This window comes from Silurus aristotelis (genome assembly GCF_946808225.1).
Source record: "Silurus aristotelis genome assembly, chromosome: 19".
In the NCBI taxonomy this organism is placed as follows: Eukaryota; Metazoa; Chordata; class Actinopteri; order Siluriformes; family Siluridae; genus Silurus; species Silurus aristotelis.
This window is the reverse complement of record NC_139592.1, coordinates 911,850-928,631: the sequence shown is the minus strand read 5'-3', so window position 1 is coordinate 928,631 and position 16,782 is coordinate 911,850. Positions and strand designations below refer to the sequence as shown.

Genomic DNA, 16,782 nt, shown 5'->3' with positions numbered 1-16,782 from the left:
GGGAGGGCAGTGGAGGGGTGCGGTTGCAGGGAGAAGAGGTGGAGAAGGTGGAGGAGTTCAGGTACCTGGGGTCAACAGTGCAGAGTAATGGAGAGTGTGTTAGAGAAGTGAAGAAAAGAGTGCAGGCAGGGTGGAGTGGGTGGAGAAGAGTGGGATATCAGCAGGAGAATGCTGAGGATGGAGACATCAGGAAGGAGGAAAAGAGGAAGAACAAGGAGGAGGTTTATGGATGTGGTGAGGGAAGACATGCAGGTAGTTGGTGTGAAAGAGGCAGATGTAGAGGACAGGGGGGTATGGAGACGGATGATCCGCTGTGGCGCCCCCTAATGGGAGCAGCCGGAAGAAGATGATTCTTAGGCTTTTATTTGTACTGTTTGGTCACCATTTATCAGCTTACTTTGACCTTTATGTAGCTTGATGTCATGGCTAAATTTAAATCCACATAAAAAGTCGGGTCACTTTTTTTTTTTTCTTTATGTCTCAGTTTTCAGGTGAAGTTCTTCTACATCTGTCAGATGGCTTACTGGTTCCACGCTCTGCCAGAACTGTACTTTCAGAAAGTCCGGAAGGTACAGACTGCAAACAATCATGTGTTTTATTTTAACAAACAGGCAGAAGGAGCAAATATTATTCCACCTTTATTTATTTATTAATATCTTTTTTCATTCTTCTTTAATTTAATGCTAATGTGATCCACTGTTCAACATCCAAATAAAGAAAAAATCTGAATTCATCCAAATAAAATTTTGATTCTTCAATACAACATGCAACATACAACTGCTCATAATGTAAAGAAAATATATAAATAAAATACCATTTAGAATTTGTATTAGTAAAAGAAATTACATGCAAAAAATCTGTATAGTAAATTTTAATTATTTAAAATACACATATGGCCAGAAATCTGTGGACACCTGAGCATACGATAGATATTTGCTTCTTTTTGAACATTTCATTTAGTCTCCATTGATGTAGTTGAGAAGGTGAGGAGGTTCCTGGGGTGCAGTCAGTGTTCACATTCCTCCCAAAGGTGTTTAATAGGGTTTATAGCAGGAGATCTTCATGGAGCTGGCTTTATGCACAGTTCAAGTGAAGAGGATATTTCATGTTTCTCCATCCAAAGATGCCTAAGACAATTGTGTGTGCAAGTTTGTGTGTCCCAATACTTTTGGCTGTGTAGTGTAATATGTGGAATATTGGCCGATACTGAATGTAATCTGTAATCATTTTCACAATTAGAATCGTTTTATAATAAAAACAGAACATTCTTGTAATGGGTTTGACGAAGTTTTCCCTAAATAAAAACATGATTATTAACATTCCTGGAAGGAGTCTCCAGTATCGGCACTTTGTTCCCTAATAGGGTTTTGGGTGTCCTCAGGATCGAGGAGTTCAGGAACTGTGTCTCGGGAACACAATGAAACATTTCATTTACATGTTCTTTGTTTTCAGGAAGATATTCCTCGCCAGCTTTACTACATCTGCCTTTACATCGTCCACATCACCGGTGCTTACGTCCTCAAGTGAGTCTCCTCGGGTTCCTCTTAAGTTCCTTACGAGACTCATATGTAAACAAGATCCAGCTCATGTTTTATCTGCAGAGATGTTCAGATATAGATGATGTTCATACATTTGTGTGTGTGTGTGTGTGTGTGTGTGTGTGTGTGTGTGTGTGTGTGTGTGTGTGTGTGTGTGTGTGTGTGTGTGTGTGTGTGTGTGTTCTCTCTCAGTCTGCATCGTTTAGGGTTGGTTCTCCTGGTCCCTCATTACCTGGTGGAGCTGCTGTTCCACGCGTCACGTCTCTTCTACTTCAGCAACGAGAACAAGCAGAAAGGGTGCATTTACTTCTGCTTCTCTCCTCTCGTTTTCATAATAAATCGTTATAATATCTTTATCATAAATTATTAATTCAGAAAAAAAAGTAATACAATAATGTTGATTTAAATAATAAACTAATAAATAATTAAATAGTAGTAATATTATATTTATTTTCCATGAATAGAAAAAAAACTGGTTTTGTGATCAGAGCTGTAATTGTGGGATGTGATCAGAGCAGTGGGATGTGGGATGTGATCAGAACAGTGGGATGTGATCAGAGCAGTGGGATGTGGAATGTGATCAGAGCAGTGAATGTGGGATGTGATCAGAGCAGTGAATGTGGGATGTGATCAGAGCTGTAATTGTGGGATGTGATCAGAGCAGTGGGCTGTGATCAGAGCAGTGGGATGTGGGCTGTGATCAGAGCAGTGGGATGTGGGATGTGATCAGAGCAGTGGGCTGTGATCAGAGCAGTGGGATGTGATCAGAGCCGTGGGATGTAATCAGAGCAGTGGGATGTGGGATGTGATCAGAGCAGTGAATGTGGGATGTGATCAGAGCAGTGAATGTGGGATGTGATCAGAGCTGTAATTGTGGGATGTGAACAGAGCAGTGGGATGTGGGCTGTGATCAGAGCAGTGGGCTGTGATCAGAGCAGTGGGCTGTGATCAGAGCAGTGGGATGTGATCAGAGCAGTGGGATGTGATCAGAGCAGTGGGATCTGATCAGAGATGTGGGATGTGGGATGTGATCAGAGCAGTGGGATGTGATCAGAGCAGTGGGATGTGGGATGTGATCAGAGCCGTGGGATGTAATCAGAGCAGTGGGATGTGGGATGTGATCAGAGCAGTGGGATGTGGGATGTGATCAGAGCAGTGGGATGTGGGATGTGATCAGAGCAGTGGGATGTGGGATGTAATCAGAGCAGTGGGATGTGATCAGAGCAGTGAATGTGGGATGTGATCAGAGCATTGAATGTGGGATGTGATCACAGCAGTGAATGTGGGATGTGATCAGAGCAGTGGGATGTGATCAGAGATGTATTTAGCTGCAGGAGGAGTGTGAATGCTTTCCCTCAGTAACTCCTGAATCTCTGGGTCTAAGGTTCACGCTGTGGGCTCTGCTCTTCGTCATCGCCCGTCTCCTGACCCTCACTCTCTCCGTCCTGACATTTGGTTTCGGACTCTCCCGTACTGATCATCAGGGCTTTTCTCTGGCTGAGGGAAACTTCAACGTTCTCACTGTCAGGTACTCCAATCATTTCATCATTCCATCATACGAGTCCAGTCGAGGTGAGAGGGGTTTAGTTTTAGTGTCTAAATCTGTAGAAGGAAGTGAGTTTTCTGTAATGGCCGCTGAGGCGAGGTGCACTTCCTGTTAATCTCTCTCTCTCTCTCTCTCTCTCTCTCTCTCTCTCTCTCTCTCTCTCTCTCTCTCTCTCTCTCTCTCTCTCTCTCTGTGTGTGTGTGTGTGCGCGTGCTCAGGATGACTTGTCTCTCAGCCATTTGCTTGACTCAAGCCTGGATGATGTGGAAGTTTATCAACTTCCAGCTGAAGAAGTGGAGAGAGCAGGTTCAGGTCCAGAGCAGCAAGAAGAAGACCGTCAGTCCCAAGAACAAACCTGGCAAGAAGGACTCATCTCGGGGTGAGCTCACTTTCTCCTTCAGAACATCCTGCTGACGCTCTCACTGTGCGCCAAGGAGCTTTATTTATTAAAGAAAATAAAGACAGCTGGAATATAGAGATCTTTCATTAGGATTGAAGGAGATTTCAGGAATAAAAACTTCTCAGTTCTCCAGAACGTTCTGGAAGATTAAGTATTTGGACACCTGATTTTCTACTAATTTCTTGTTCTAAAATAAAAATGTTGCCTTCACTTGAACTAGGAGACTTGAACTAGGAGACCTGAGCGTGTTCCAGCATGACAATACCCCTGTGCACAAAGCAGTTTTTTCTGGAGTGAAGGTCTGAAGTCATTATACAGTACAAGAGCGGCCTCTAGAGGCGAGTCGCTGACACTGACTGTGCTGTTTTTATTATTAGTATATGTTGAAATTAACAAATTACTTCTAATGAATTTATTCAACTTCATGTTCCAAATGAAATCTGACTTTAAAGCAATATTATTATTTCACATAAATCCAAACCGTCCTGCTTAAAATGGTCTTCTTTAAACATCTTCACAAACATTGGAGCAAATCGTGAATAAACTTGTGATGGAGTAAAGTGATTAGAAACGTGCTCATGAATAGCAACAGTGGATCAGCAGGTTCCATATTCCTGTAAAACTTCATTTCCTGAAACTATAGTTGCTTGTTCCTGGATCTAGATCTCCTAAATCACAAGATCTGAGTCTGGAACCGTTACTATGGTAACGCTAATCCTTTCACCTTCTGCCCTTTGGACCTGCTTGCTTCATCCTTCACCATGCCCTTCTTCTGATTAGAGTTCTCTTTGATTGGACACCACTCAATGGAGCTGAGGGATGGTTCCACGAACCATTAGGGTGGATTTAGACTGTAATTATTTGAATCTTCTACAATGGCACAGGACAACAGTTCAGGTGTCCATCGGTGAACATGTGAGAACCTCAACTATGATGGAACTGGACATTTTTTTTTAACTGAACTTTTTTGGGTTCCTGCTTCGTTTCGGGTTTTTTCTCTCACCAGCTCACTCATTAGCGATAAACTTCAAAAGGTTTGCGTACGCAGGAACGCTCTTTCTGGTCGCTAATCCCTTTACCTGCATCTTCTGTCTTCCAGGAGGCTCCGTTAACGGCGTGATGAAAGCAGAAGACAAAACATCACCGCGATCCAGAAAGTCCAAAACCTCGTAGAAGATCACTGACGACGGCGCGGTGGTGTTTTTTTCTTCCTCGACTCCAGCTGTAGAAAGAAAAAGGTTCTTGAAGGTTCTCCTGAATGTATCGGCGCTCTGAGGGATGGGGGAGGGGATACGGGTTTTATTTCGCGATTTCTTGTATGATTGAATCGCTCACTTCTGCTGCGTGAATCGGTTCGGCGTTCACCAGGAGAAGAATGGACAAAGCATTTCCGAACATCGTCGGTGTTCCCCAGGCGTGTCACGATTTATTTTTCTTTCTATCCTTCAAGGCTTGATGATCATCCTCAAAAATTGGTAGCTCTTATCTTATCAAAAAAATTAGATTGTTTTATTACACTTGTTTATTTTATTTAGATTTTTTTTCTAAAATCACCACTCTGGTTGATGTAAGAGCTCCCCCTAGAGGCCGCACTGAATCACCTTTCTCCATTTTTGTGTTCAAGTATTTTATTTTTAAATGCATTCGTTACGTTTTTTTTATTTTTACTTTTGTTCAGTAAAAAATTGATTCGTCTTACGATTTAAAGTATTATTTTTGAGTTTGCGGGAAAATGAGCGAGGTGTCGAGCTTCGGTAGCACTTTTTCACCACGCGTTGGAGTACGATAATGGACACGTGATCCCGCACGTGGGCGGGGCTTGGAACGGCATTGATCACTGATTGGTCCGAATTGTCCTGATCTTTAACACCACAGTTGTCATTGATTTTCCTGAAAGTTTCAAGATCTCGATTTAAAATGGCTTCCTGTACACGTAGAGTTCACTTCCTGTTTACCTGTTCAGCCAGTCGCCACCGGTTTCGCTCATCAGGGACGAACCTACACTTATAAAGATCTGATTTATTCTTCATCACATTTGTGTAAAGCTCTGAGCTCTGAGACGATGTTCATTGTTAAAAGCGAAATACAAACAAACATGAATTGAATTTACGCGACGCGCGACAAAAAATTGCATCATGTACCTTTTTTTTGTGTAAAAGTATTGGCACCCGGCTGTGCTTGAACCTTCTTCATTTCCCAAAGCAGTTTTTGATTTATTAAAGAACGTACAGTAGTGTTTTTTTATCCATTTACTGTTACATTTGTCATTGTCGAGTCCCCACAAATCCTGTTACCTGCCCGAGAGAGAGAGAGAGAGAGAGGAGAGAGAGAGAGAGAGAGAGAGAGAGAGAGAGAGACAGAGAGAGAGAGAGAGAGAGAGAGAGAGAGAGAGAGAGGAGAGAGGAGAGAGAGAGAGAGAGAGAGAGAGAGAGAGAGAGAGAGAGAGAGAGAGAGAGAGAGAGAGAGAGAGAGTGTGTGTGTGTGTGTGTGTGTGTGTGTGTGTGTGTGTGTGTGTGTGGTGGAAAACATGCTCGAAGTGCAACCGAGTGGATTCAGGAGAGAACTTCATACCTGAATGTCCTTCTCCCTCTCTTCCCTTCTCTCTCCCTCCCTTCCCTTCTCTCTCCCTCCCTTCCCTTCTCTCTCTCTGATACAGTCTTCTCGCAAGTGTCCTTAAGTGATTCAGGTGGCTTCAGATTTTTATTTCTGTTTGTGGAAAAAGTGTCCGTGTTCTTTCTTTCTGAGAGAGAGAGAGAGAAAATGAGAGAGAGAGAGAGAGAGAGAGAGAGAGAGAGAGAGAGAGTTTTAGTGAAGCTATTCTCACTCTGAATTTTTTTGTGTGTATAATTCCCCCCCCCACGTCTTTCTTTTTTGCTTTCTCTCTCTTTCCTGCTCTTCCTCCTTCCCTCTCTCACTTCTCTCTCTCTCCCTCTTACCCTCCCTCACTCTTTCCTTCTTTCTTTCTCTCTCTTTCTCTTTTTTCTCTGTCTGATACTGTGCACTTCTCAATTGCCAAATCGTGTAAAAGTGACCTCTTGCTCTTTCCCAGTGATTGTTGACGTCATTCGCTCGTTTAATTTTTTTTTCCACCTCCTTCATGACACATTTCTGCTTCTCTCTCTCTCTCTCTCTCTCTCTCTTTCTCTCTTTCTCTCTCTCTCTTTTTCTCGTGAATATTTTAATTGCCTGTAACTGTCATTATTAAGAAATTAAATCATGTATTAAAATCAAATCATATAAATAATAAATCACTGCAGTCTGGGAAATTACTGATTTATTTATTTTTATCACTTTTAAAACAAAACTTCTTTTATTTTTGATATTTTTTGGTAATGTTTATTGTATTTATATTCATTTTAATAATTTGCTTAAAAATGTAATGAGACGTTTAAATTCCGGGGGGTTGTTTTACTGTCTTCACGTGCCGGCGTCTCAGGAGGGAAAGAGCAAAGTCACGTTATTTATTTATTCCTCTTTCTTCTCTTCTTTCCCCCCCGTGTTTTGACGCCGACCTCGTCACGGCCACGCGGCCCTCAGACTCGATCGGATTTTATCGTGTAGATAAATAAATCGAGACACTGTTCTGAGCTCTTGTTAGATTTTTAAACTATTTTTATAGATCTAAAAAAACTGACTGTAGAGATGAGCTTTTCTTTAGCACTTATTTTTTTAATCCTGCTTGATTTCACCGAGTTTGTTTTATTTTTGTACTGCAGGAGGAACCTGAGCTTCGAAAACCAATCGAATGATGATAAAATGCAGCAGGTAGAAAAGATCGGAGTTTTGACGTAAAGAGTGAATTTTATCGTTTCCGTGTGTTTTAATTGATTTAGTCATTTGTATATTTTCTCTGATTCATTATTAAGATTTGTTTCCTGATCACGCACGTGGTGCTAAAACGCCGTGTTTCGGGTCGTGAATCGTCGTGTTTTAATCGTCGGTCTTGTTGTGAGTTTTTCGGCGTGCGGTGATTTTGTGTATTTTCAGCAGAAATTTTTCTCCTTTTCTTTTATTGATCATTTCCTGTTGATTTCCTGCTGTATTTTGTTCTGGACTATGAGACAGAAAATTCGAGCGCACGTGTTCTGAGTAATAAAACGTGTCGCTTCTCATTATCTTCCATACAACTGAGACATGATTTTTTTTTCGGGGCGTCAAATATTTCAGAAAATTACAGTATTACAAAAAAAAAAACACGCTGAAAAAATGTTTCAATCTGTTGCACCAAAGCTTATTTTTACTCTTTTCTTTACTTTATTATTATTTTTTTAAGATTCTTGTCTGTATGTCCTGTAATTATCGATCTCTGTATTTATGCAAATTGTCTGTGATTCTGTTTACTTGTTTTTACATTTTTTCTTTCTTGATTAAACCATTGGCTTTAACCTACAGTGTCACAGTGGTTTTTAGAGGTCAACAATGTGACCAATACTGTACAAAATACAAACCAGGATCCAGACCAGACGGACCAGACAGACAGACCAGACGGACCAGACAGACAGACCAGACGGACAGACAGACAGACTTGACTATACTCACTATATAACCCAAAGTTTGTGGACGCCTGACTATAAGATTGTATGTTCTATGTTTGAACGTTCCACATTTAGTTTTATTTGCTGTTGTAATAAACTCCACTCTTCTGGGAAGATGTTTCTCTAAATGTTTTGTGGAGATTTATTCAGCTACAAGGGTGTTAGTAAAGTCAGCTTCTGATGTAGGTGAGAAGGTTCCTGTGGTGCAACTTACAGTATCAACAAAAATGATCCAATTTATTGTCCAACAGAGTAAAATTCCTCATACTGTTCTTCAGTGATATTTATTTATATTTATATATAAAATTTTCAGTGTTAAGCTTCGAGTTTAAAATGCATTGTTAAATGTGTCCACTAGAGGGCAGAATTGACTATAAATAGTACTAACGGTAGTCATGTTTTTGTAGTAATGGCTCGTTCAAAAACACGTGTACTGAGCATGCTCCAAAAATCTATCATAATAATCTGTATAGTGAGATGTGCCTTTTAAAGGAAGGAGGGGTACACGTTTTTTTCTCTCACTCAATCCTTGTCACCCACTCACTTTATCTCTCACTTATTCTCTCACTTTTTCTTACGAACCTCTCTCACTTACACATTCATTCACTTAGTCTTCCTTTCTTTTTCTCACTCATCCACTCACCCTATTCACTCGGGTTAGGGTTAGGCCCTGGAGACCCTTCTGAAGTTCAGCCAGTGTCAGCGCCCGGTTCAACTCCTTGGCCACTGATTATGAGCTTTGGCAAGTCATTGAGGAAGCTCTCCTCCACCTCCTGAGCCCCTGACCTCTCACTGCTATACAGCTGACTGTCTGCTGGTGAATTTCAGAAGGCTCTGACACGAGATCCCCTGATTCTGTTCTCACAGAATGCATGAATCTTTTCTGTCCAGAAGAACTTAGAAGGAGCATCTATCTCAGTGACGCTTTTAAAGTGTGAGTGAAACAGCGCCCCCTGTGCTGTAGTGTCCAGCATGTTGTTCATTTTGGCTTTTTTGCTTTTGAGGGCTTCAATATGTCCTCGATTTCCTGTGGCCTCCAAACGCTGGAGTTCCACTGTCTCTATCTCCAGAGCTTTTGTAGATCTGGCAATGTCTCTTGTGATATTGAGAGTGTTCTGTTGACAGAATTCTTTGACTTGGGCTTTAGTTAAATCCCACCACTGCTGTAGGGAGGAAAAAGCTGCTTCTCACGTTTAAAACAATTCCATAAAAATAAAAGACTAACAAACCTAAACAGAGATTGTGTGTGATATTGAGTGTGTCACACACACTGTGACACTGTAACACACACTGTGACACACACTGAAACACACACTGTGACACTGTGACACACTGAAACACACACTGTGACACTGTAACACACACTGTGACACACACTGAAACACACACTGTGACACTGTAACACACTGTGACACACACTGAAACACACACTGTGACACACTGAAACACACACTGTGACACTGTAACACACACTGTGACACACACTGAAACACACACTGTGACACTGTAACACACACTGTGACACACACTGAAACACACACTGTGACACTGTGACACACACTGAAACACACACTGTGACACACACTGTGACACTGTAACTTACACTGTGACACACACTGTAACACACACTGTGACACACTGTAACACACACTGAAACACACACTGTGACACTGAAACACACACTGTGACACACACTGTGACACTGTAACTTACACTGTGACACACACTGTAACACACACTGTGACACTGTGACACACACTGTGACACACTGTGACACTGTAACTTACACTGTGACACACTGTGACACACTGTAACACACACTGTGGCACACACTGTGACATACTGTAACACACACTGTGAGACACTGTAACACACACTGTGACACTGTAACACACACTGTAACTTACACTGTGACCCACACTGTGACCCACTGTGACACACCCTGTAACCTACACTGAAACACACACTGTAACACACACTGTCACACACATTGTGACACACACACTGTGACACACACTAAAACACACATTGTAACACACACTGTGACACACTGTAACACACACTGTAACACACACTGTATGCTCGGACTTTCCTGTGTGTTGATCGTCTCCGCCATCGTGCTCCATTTCCATATAAATGAGGTTCATTAAAAGGGAAAACTTTCTGATTTAACGCGCCTCATTTGGAATTCTCTGTTTAATAAGACACGTCATTAGCTGGAGTGGAGACTAATAGCTCACAATTAGCTGTGTGTGTGTGTGTGTGTGTGTGTGTGTGTGTGTGTGTGCCAGCTGTGCCACGTGCCATTTCACTATTAATAACTATAATACATTTATTTACACTCAGTTTATTAGCTATTTGATGTAGTGAAAGAAAAACTCGGTGTTAGAGGAACATTTTACAAACCCACGAAATAAAAATCATCAAATAAATAAAATATAATCAGAAATGTAAAAATCTTAAAATAAAAGAAATTTAATGAGAATAAAAACCAGAAGGAAAAAAATCTATTAGAATAAAAACAAAAACAGAAAAATTTGAAAATAAAATTAATATAAGAATAAATAAATCTGTTGGAGAAGATGATTAAATGTTCTATTTGATGATCAAACAATATTATTCATTATATTTTATATTTCATTAAATCTTTAAAATGAATAATTCAGAAAAATATTTGGATAGAATTATGTTTAAATGTAATATGTTTATATTAAATCAATCACTTTTTTTGTACAGTTTTAATTGTAGTTATTAAATAATAATAATATTTCTAGTTTTTTTTCTTACACTGAGTTTATTAAAAATCATTTTGAGGAAATTGGTTGCCTTAGAAAACAGAAGTAATGTTGACTTGATAAATTGTAAGATTGTAAAACTGTAAGATGTACTAACACTTATATTCAGTTGAATAGACTAAATGCTTTAAAATATTTTGTTCTGTCAAATTACTTAACTTATCTTTTTATTGAATTATAAACGAAAGCACAAGCAAACAACAAAACATTTATTTCATTTAAAAAAACAAGTTTGTTAATTTTTTTTTTTTACACTTAATAAAGAAGAGTCGACCTTTTCAAGGTCAAGAAATACCTGCTGGATAAAATGAAGTGGTTTTTTTTTTTTTATGTATAAATATTATTATAAATAGTCCATAAAGAAGCCAGAAGTCCTGTGGCAGGTTGTTCAGTTCCGTCACTGAATTTCGTTCCAAAATGAAGGGTTTAGTTTGGGACTTTCTGGGTCAAAACAGAGGATTTTTACTGGAGTTTTTTTTATATAAAGTCCATGTAAATAACATCTTAACAAAGAAAGAAACTGATTGACAAGATGACGTTATCATGAAGGTATTTAATATTGTTTTGTCAACTAAAATGTACATTCAACTATAAAATCTAAAGTACCATACAATAAAAATACCCACTAAAATGTATTAAAGACAATATTACAGTTTTGTTACCAATACGTTCATCCAATTATCATCCCTCAGACTCGAAATGTTGGTGAACGTATTTCCTTTCATATACTCACAGTTTGTTCACTTTCATTCAGAAACACAAAGGAAGTTTATGAAATCTGAGACCTGTCCCTCCACACACAGACTCTGTGAATTACACATTCAGTGTCCAAAATCGTAGCAGAGACATTATTAACGTAATCCATGTGGGTCTGGTGGACAACCTCATTTTTATGAAGCAACACAAATGCTTTGTGTAAACTAAAAGGAATTCATCCTAATAACTGCATCGGACAGAAATCTCTCAGGTATCAGGTATTAAACTTTATTTATTTGTGTTCTGAATATGTATAAAAGTCTTGTTGTTTTAGAACAACATGATGTTGAGTAACTGATGCATGCTTCAGACTATAAAGTTTAAAAAGCTTTGAGCTTTGTTCATAGTTAAAAACGTACAATTCCACAGCACCGGTGTGGGGTGCTGGGGGCGTGGCTTTCTGGGGGCGTGGCCTGTTGGGGACGTGTTTTGCCGAGGGCATGGCTTGTTGGGGGCGTGGCCACTACACAACTTATTAATTTGAATACATAAAACTTAGTTATTCACACATTTAAATATGCTCACAGAAGTAGTAATATATACTTTTATTTTTCTATAGTAATAAACACTACTTTCTCCATCTCTTCTTCTCTTCTTCACTCATCTCTCCTCTGCTCTCTTCTTCTCCTCTTTTTCCTTTATCTTTCCTCTCCTATCTTTCCCTCACCTCCTCTACTCTCCTTTTCTCCTCTCTTCTTTTTCTCATCTCTCCTCTGCTCTCTTCTTCTCCTCTTTTTCCTTTATCTTTCCTCTCCTATCTTTCCCCTCCTTTATTTTATCTATCACTGTATTCCTTTTTCTTCATTCTCCCTTTAATTTATTTCTTCCTCTTCTCCCTCTTTTTCTCTCCTCTCTCACTCGTCGTCTTCCTTGGCACTCCCTGAGCCGAATGTGATGCCAGCGTGAGACAGTGAGGCGTCTCCATGGTAACGGGTAGGGATGAGGGTTGGTGGCTGTAGCAGTGAGTTCAGGATGAAGTTCAGTGTGAGGTTCAGCATCATACACACACTGAACCTGATCTCTCTCTCTCTCTCTCTCTCTCTCTCTCTCTCTCTCTCTCTCTCTCTCTCTCTCTCTCTCTCTCTCTCTCTCTCTCTCACACACACACACACACAAACACACACACACACACACACACACACACACACACCTCCTGCATCTCACACACACCTCCTGCCCATGGTCCTAATGTCCGTCCACACACTCGCTCATTCATCCTTTCAATCTCTCACTCATTCACTCATCCCCCACTCACTTATTAAATCTCTCATTCATTCACTCATCCCCCACTCACTTATTAAATCTCTCATTCATTCACTCATCCCCCACTCACTTATTAAATCTCTCATTCATTCACTCATCCCCCACTCACTTATTAAATCTCTCATTCATTCACTCATCCCCCACTCACTTATTAAATCTCTCATTCATTCACTCATCCCCCACTCACTTATTAAATCTCTCATTCATTCACTCATCCCCCACTCACTTATTAAATCTCTCATTCATTCACTCATCCCCCACTCACTTATTAAATCTCTCATTCATTCACTCATCCCCCACTCACTTATTAAATCTCTCATTCATTCACTCATCCCCCACTCACTTATTAAATCTCTCATTCATTCACTCATCCCCCACTCACTTATTAAATCTCTCATTCATTCACTCATCCCCCACTCACTTATTAAATCTCTCATTCATTCACTCATCCCCCACTCACTTATTCAATCTCTCACTCATTCACTTATTAATTCATCCCTCACTTATTTATTTACTTGATTAATCTTTTTGTACGTTGCTCTGGACGAGGTCTGCGAATTGCTGCAAAAGTAAATGATTAATGATATAAACACAGAATTGTTTTATTATTATTATTATTATTATTATTATTATTATAATTAGATCTAATGAGTTTGTCACATAAAATATGTAGAAAATGTAGAAACTTTGTTTATGTGAAATGTATTTAAAAATAAAGCATTTGAATAAAATGGTACATAATGTATTATTGTTAAATATAAAATCAGTTTTTGTCTTTATATAAGTTTTAACAAAATATTTGTTGTCATGTGAAATCCAGTAACCTGATGGCAAATCACCCCCAGGGTAGTTTATAACTAACTTTATATTTTTATATTTTGTGTTCTTTAGAAGCCTTTTGGTTTTCATACAGAAAGAATCCAAAAGTTTACTGACCCTGATTCACACACAGATGATCGGGCGGACACCGACTTCATTTTCCGTGATGAGGTTCACAGGCAGATGTTCTAGAAACAAACCAAGCAGATGAAACACTAATTATTTAAATAAATCATTAAAAAAATGTGACTTGTGTGACAGCAACTCTTTACATAAAAAAATTATTCATAAATTATCATTTAATTATTTAGAATTTTACAACAATTCTAATGAACAGTTTTTTATAAGAAGAAAATCTATAATATAATATTAAATACTATAACAATATTATAATTACCTACTTGTAATTTAAAAAAAGAATGACATTCATATACAATTAATGAGATTAAATCAATTGTCACTTTTGTATAGAATATTAATTATATTTTATACTTTATTTAAATAAGAGCCCTCAAAAAAATGTAATATAACTATATATACTATCACCATTGAAATATATAATAAATCATAATATTATTAACAATTAATAATAGATAACTATTGATTTTACATTTAAAATTAATGTTATTTATATTCAATATACAAATGTAATTATGTACATAAATTATGATAAGAATGTAGCTCACAAAATATAATACAAATATATTTATTATATATTTTATCAATTATATAATAATTGATTAAGAAAATCTGAGTTTGTTTAAAATATAAGATTTTGTTATATCATTTTTTTATTATGTTACCATTATTTATAATTAGTACTATAATAATAATGACTTCCAATTATAAATTATTCATATAAATATCAAAATAATAACGATGATAATAATAATAATAATAATAGTAACATAAAATATGTATCAGATGACTCAACACATTTTTTGATAAACAGTATTCTAATGTATTTATATTAGTATCATATGTAAATTTGTAATATTTATAGTAAATTGATGTTATTATCACTATTATTCTATTCTTTGGCTTTTAATTCCTGAAGGATGTTGAAATTTCAGTGTTTTTTCTCGTGTGTGTTTCTTGACTGATACTTGATTGTGATTTTTCTAATTGTTTTCATTAGTATTAGACTTGTTATCAAAGGTGGTTTATAAATAAACTTTTGATTGATATTAATATGATACTTATATGATAATCATGACTATTTAACTACAAATATGTATTTATTACTTTGATATGTAATAATATTTATGCAACATGTAGTGATATATGTATATGCAACTGATATTCACTTTATAACGCGTAAAAAGCTTTGAAAGTCAATAGAATAATATGAATAAAGATTATTTGATATAAAATAGAAATAATATTTATATGGTCGTGTTGTTTATTTATAATTAAACACTAGTTGGTGGGGAAATAAAATGGCGTGCTGCGGTGAATACAGGGATTATAAAGTGTTATAATGAGTGTTTTATGGCCTCTGTTTGCTCATTGTGCAGGTAAATTAGGTTATAAATAAATCTCTCTTTCTCTCTTTATCTATCTCTCTCTTTATCTGTCTCTCAGCAGTCTACACACGGCTTTATTGCTCCATGCCGCTGTGCACGCGTGTACTTGTAGTTTATTGCCTGAGCGATCCGCGTTGAGGAGCGTAACGTCGCGCGCAGGTATCGACTACATTACCCAGAATGCACCGTCGTCGGCTTCCAAGCTGGCTGAGTGCTCCGGAGGCAGCGTTCCTCATTTAAACCCGGAGCAGCGGAAGATGGCGGAGACCGGAGCCGAGCTGCACTGAGGAGCAGGAGCAGGAGCAGGAGCAGGTGGAGAAGCAGGAGCAGCAGGAGCAGCAGGAGAAGAATATAGTGGTTTCCTGGAACACGTGGAGTCCAGTAAGGATGTCGGGTTTAGTTTTTCATTCTGGAGGATGCAGATTTAGTTTTTTGGTTCACGTTAATGGTAAAGATGTTTGTGTGTGTGTGTGTGTGTGTGTGTGTGTGTGTGTGTGTGTGTGTGTGTGTGTGTGTGTGTGTGTGTGTGTGAGAGAGAGAGAGAGAGAGAGAGAGAGAGAGAGAGAGAGAGAGAGAGAGAGAGAGCGCGAGAGCGAGATTGACATTACAGTCCTTAGCGGTTTATTGAGCTCCAGGATTGAGACATGTCAATTCATTAACCTACACAAATGATGCAAGTCAAAGTTTAGCTTTAAATCTCAGAGACACTGCACTACACACAAACACGTGTGGACACCTTTATACATATGCATACCATGTTGCTCTGCTCTGTGTGTGTGTGTGTGTGTGTGTGTGTGTGTGTGTGTGTGTGTGTGTGTGTGTGTGTGTGTGTGTGTGTGTAATTTATGGCTGATTGTCACTGCAGGTGAAAGTGTTTTATATTAAATTAGTTTTACCCAAACTACAGCAGTGCAGAATATACAGGTGCATTTTTATAAAATTCAGGTGAGAGGTGGGAGATGCACAGGTGATGTGGTGTTTGATGGAAGGGCGATTAATAGGTAATGGGTGATGGATGGGTGATAGACTGGTAAAAGTTTAGACTCTGGTGATAGACAGGTGATGGACTCTGGTGATAGACAGGTGATGGACTCTGGGGATAGACAGGTGATGGACTCTGGGGATAGACAGGTGATGGACTCTGGGGATAGACAGGTGATGGACTCTGGGGATAGACAGGTGATAGACTCTGGGGATAGACAGGTGATGGACTCTGGGGATAGACAGGTGATGGACTCTGGGGATAGACAGGTGATAGACTCTGGGGATAGACAGGTGATAGACTCTGGGGATAGACAGGTGATAGACTCTGGGGATAGACAGGTGATAGACTCTGGGGATAGACAGGTGATAGACTCTGGGGATAGACAGGTGATAGACTCTGGGGATAGACAGGTGATAGACTCTGGGGATAGACAGGTGATAGACTCTGGGGATAGACAGGTGAGGTGATAGACTCTGGGGATAGACAGGTGAGATGATAGACTCTGGGGATAGACAGGTGAGATGTTAGACTCTGGGGATAGACAGGTGAGATGTTAGACTCTGGGGATAGACAGGTGAGATGTTAGACTCTGGGGATAGACAGGTGAGATGTTAGACTC

The 16,782-nt window shown here is 38.9% G+C and overlaps 2 protein-coding genes across 4 annotated transcripts in view; both read left to right on the top strand.

Moving 5' to 3' along the window:
* The window catches only part of LOC310714913 (translocating chain-associated membrane protein 1-like 1), a 22,145-nt gene extending 16,960 nt beyond the window's left edge, over positions 1–5,185 (top strand). Inside the window, exons 6-11 of the mRNA XM_083520981.1 lie at positions 485–569; positions 1,453–1,523; positions 1,731–1,835; positions 2,923–3,066; positions 3,303–3,463; positions 4,584–5,185. Of these exons, the coding sequence (XP_083377107.1) occupies positions 485–569; positions 1,453–1,523; positions 1,731–1,835; positions 2,923–3,066; positions 3,303–3,463; positions 4,584–4,657 (640 nt within the window). The 3' untranslated portion in view covers positions 4,658–5,185. The remainder of the gene's footprint in view (positions 1–484; positions 570–1,452; positions 1,524–1,730; positions 1,836–2,922; positions 3,067–3,302; positions 3,464–4,583) is intronic.
* Positions 5,186–15,377: 10,192 nt separating this feature from the next.
* LOC310714846 (nuclear receptor coactivator 3-like) overlaps positions 15,378–16,782 on the top strand; it is a 38,404-nt gene continuing 36,999 nt past the window's right edge. For 2 of the 3 annotated variants that reach the window (XM_083520820.1, XM_083520821.1), the window contains exon 1: positions 15,379–15,559. The gene's annotated coding sequence lies outside the window, so the exon portion shown is untranslated. Of the gene's footprint in view, positions 15,560–16,782 lie in introns of all 3 variants that reach the window. The other variant, XM_083520822.1, reaches the window with a different exon arrangement.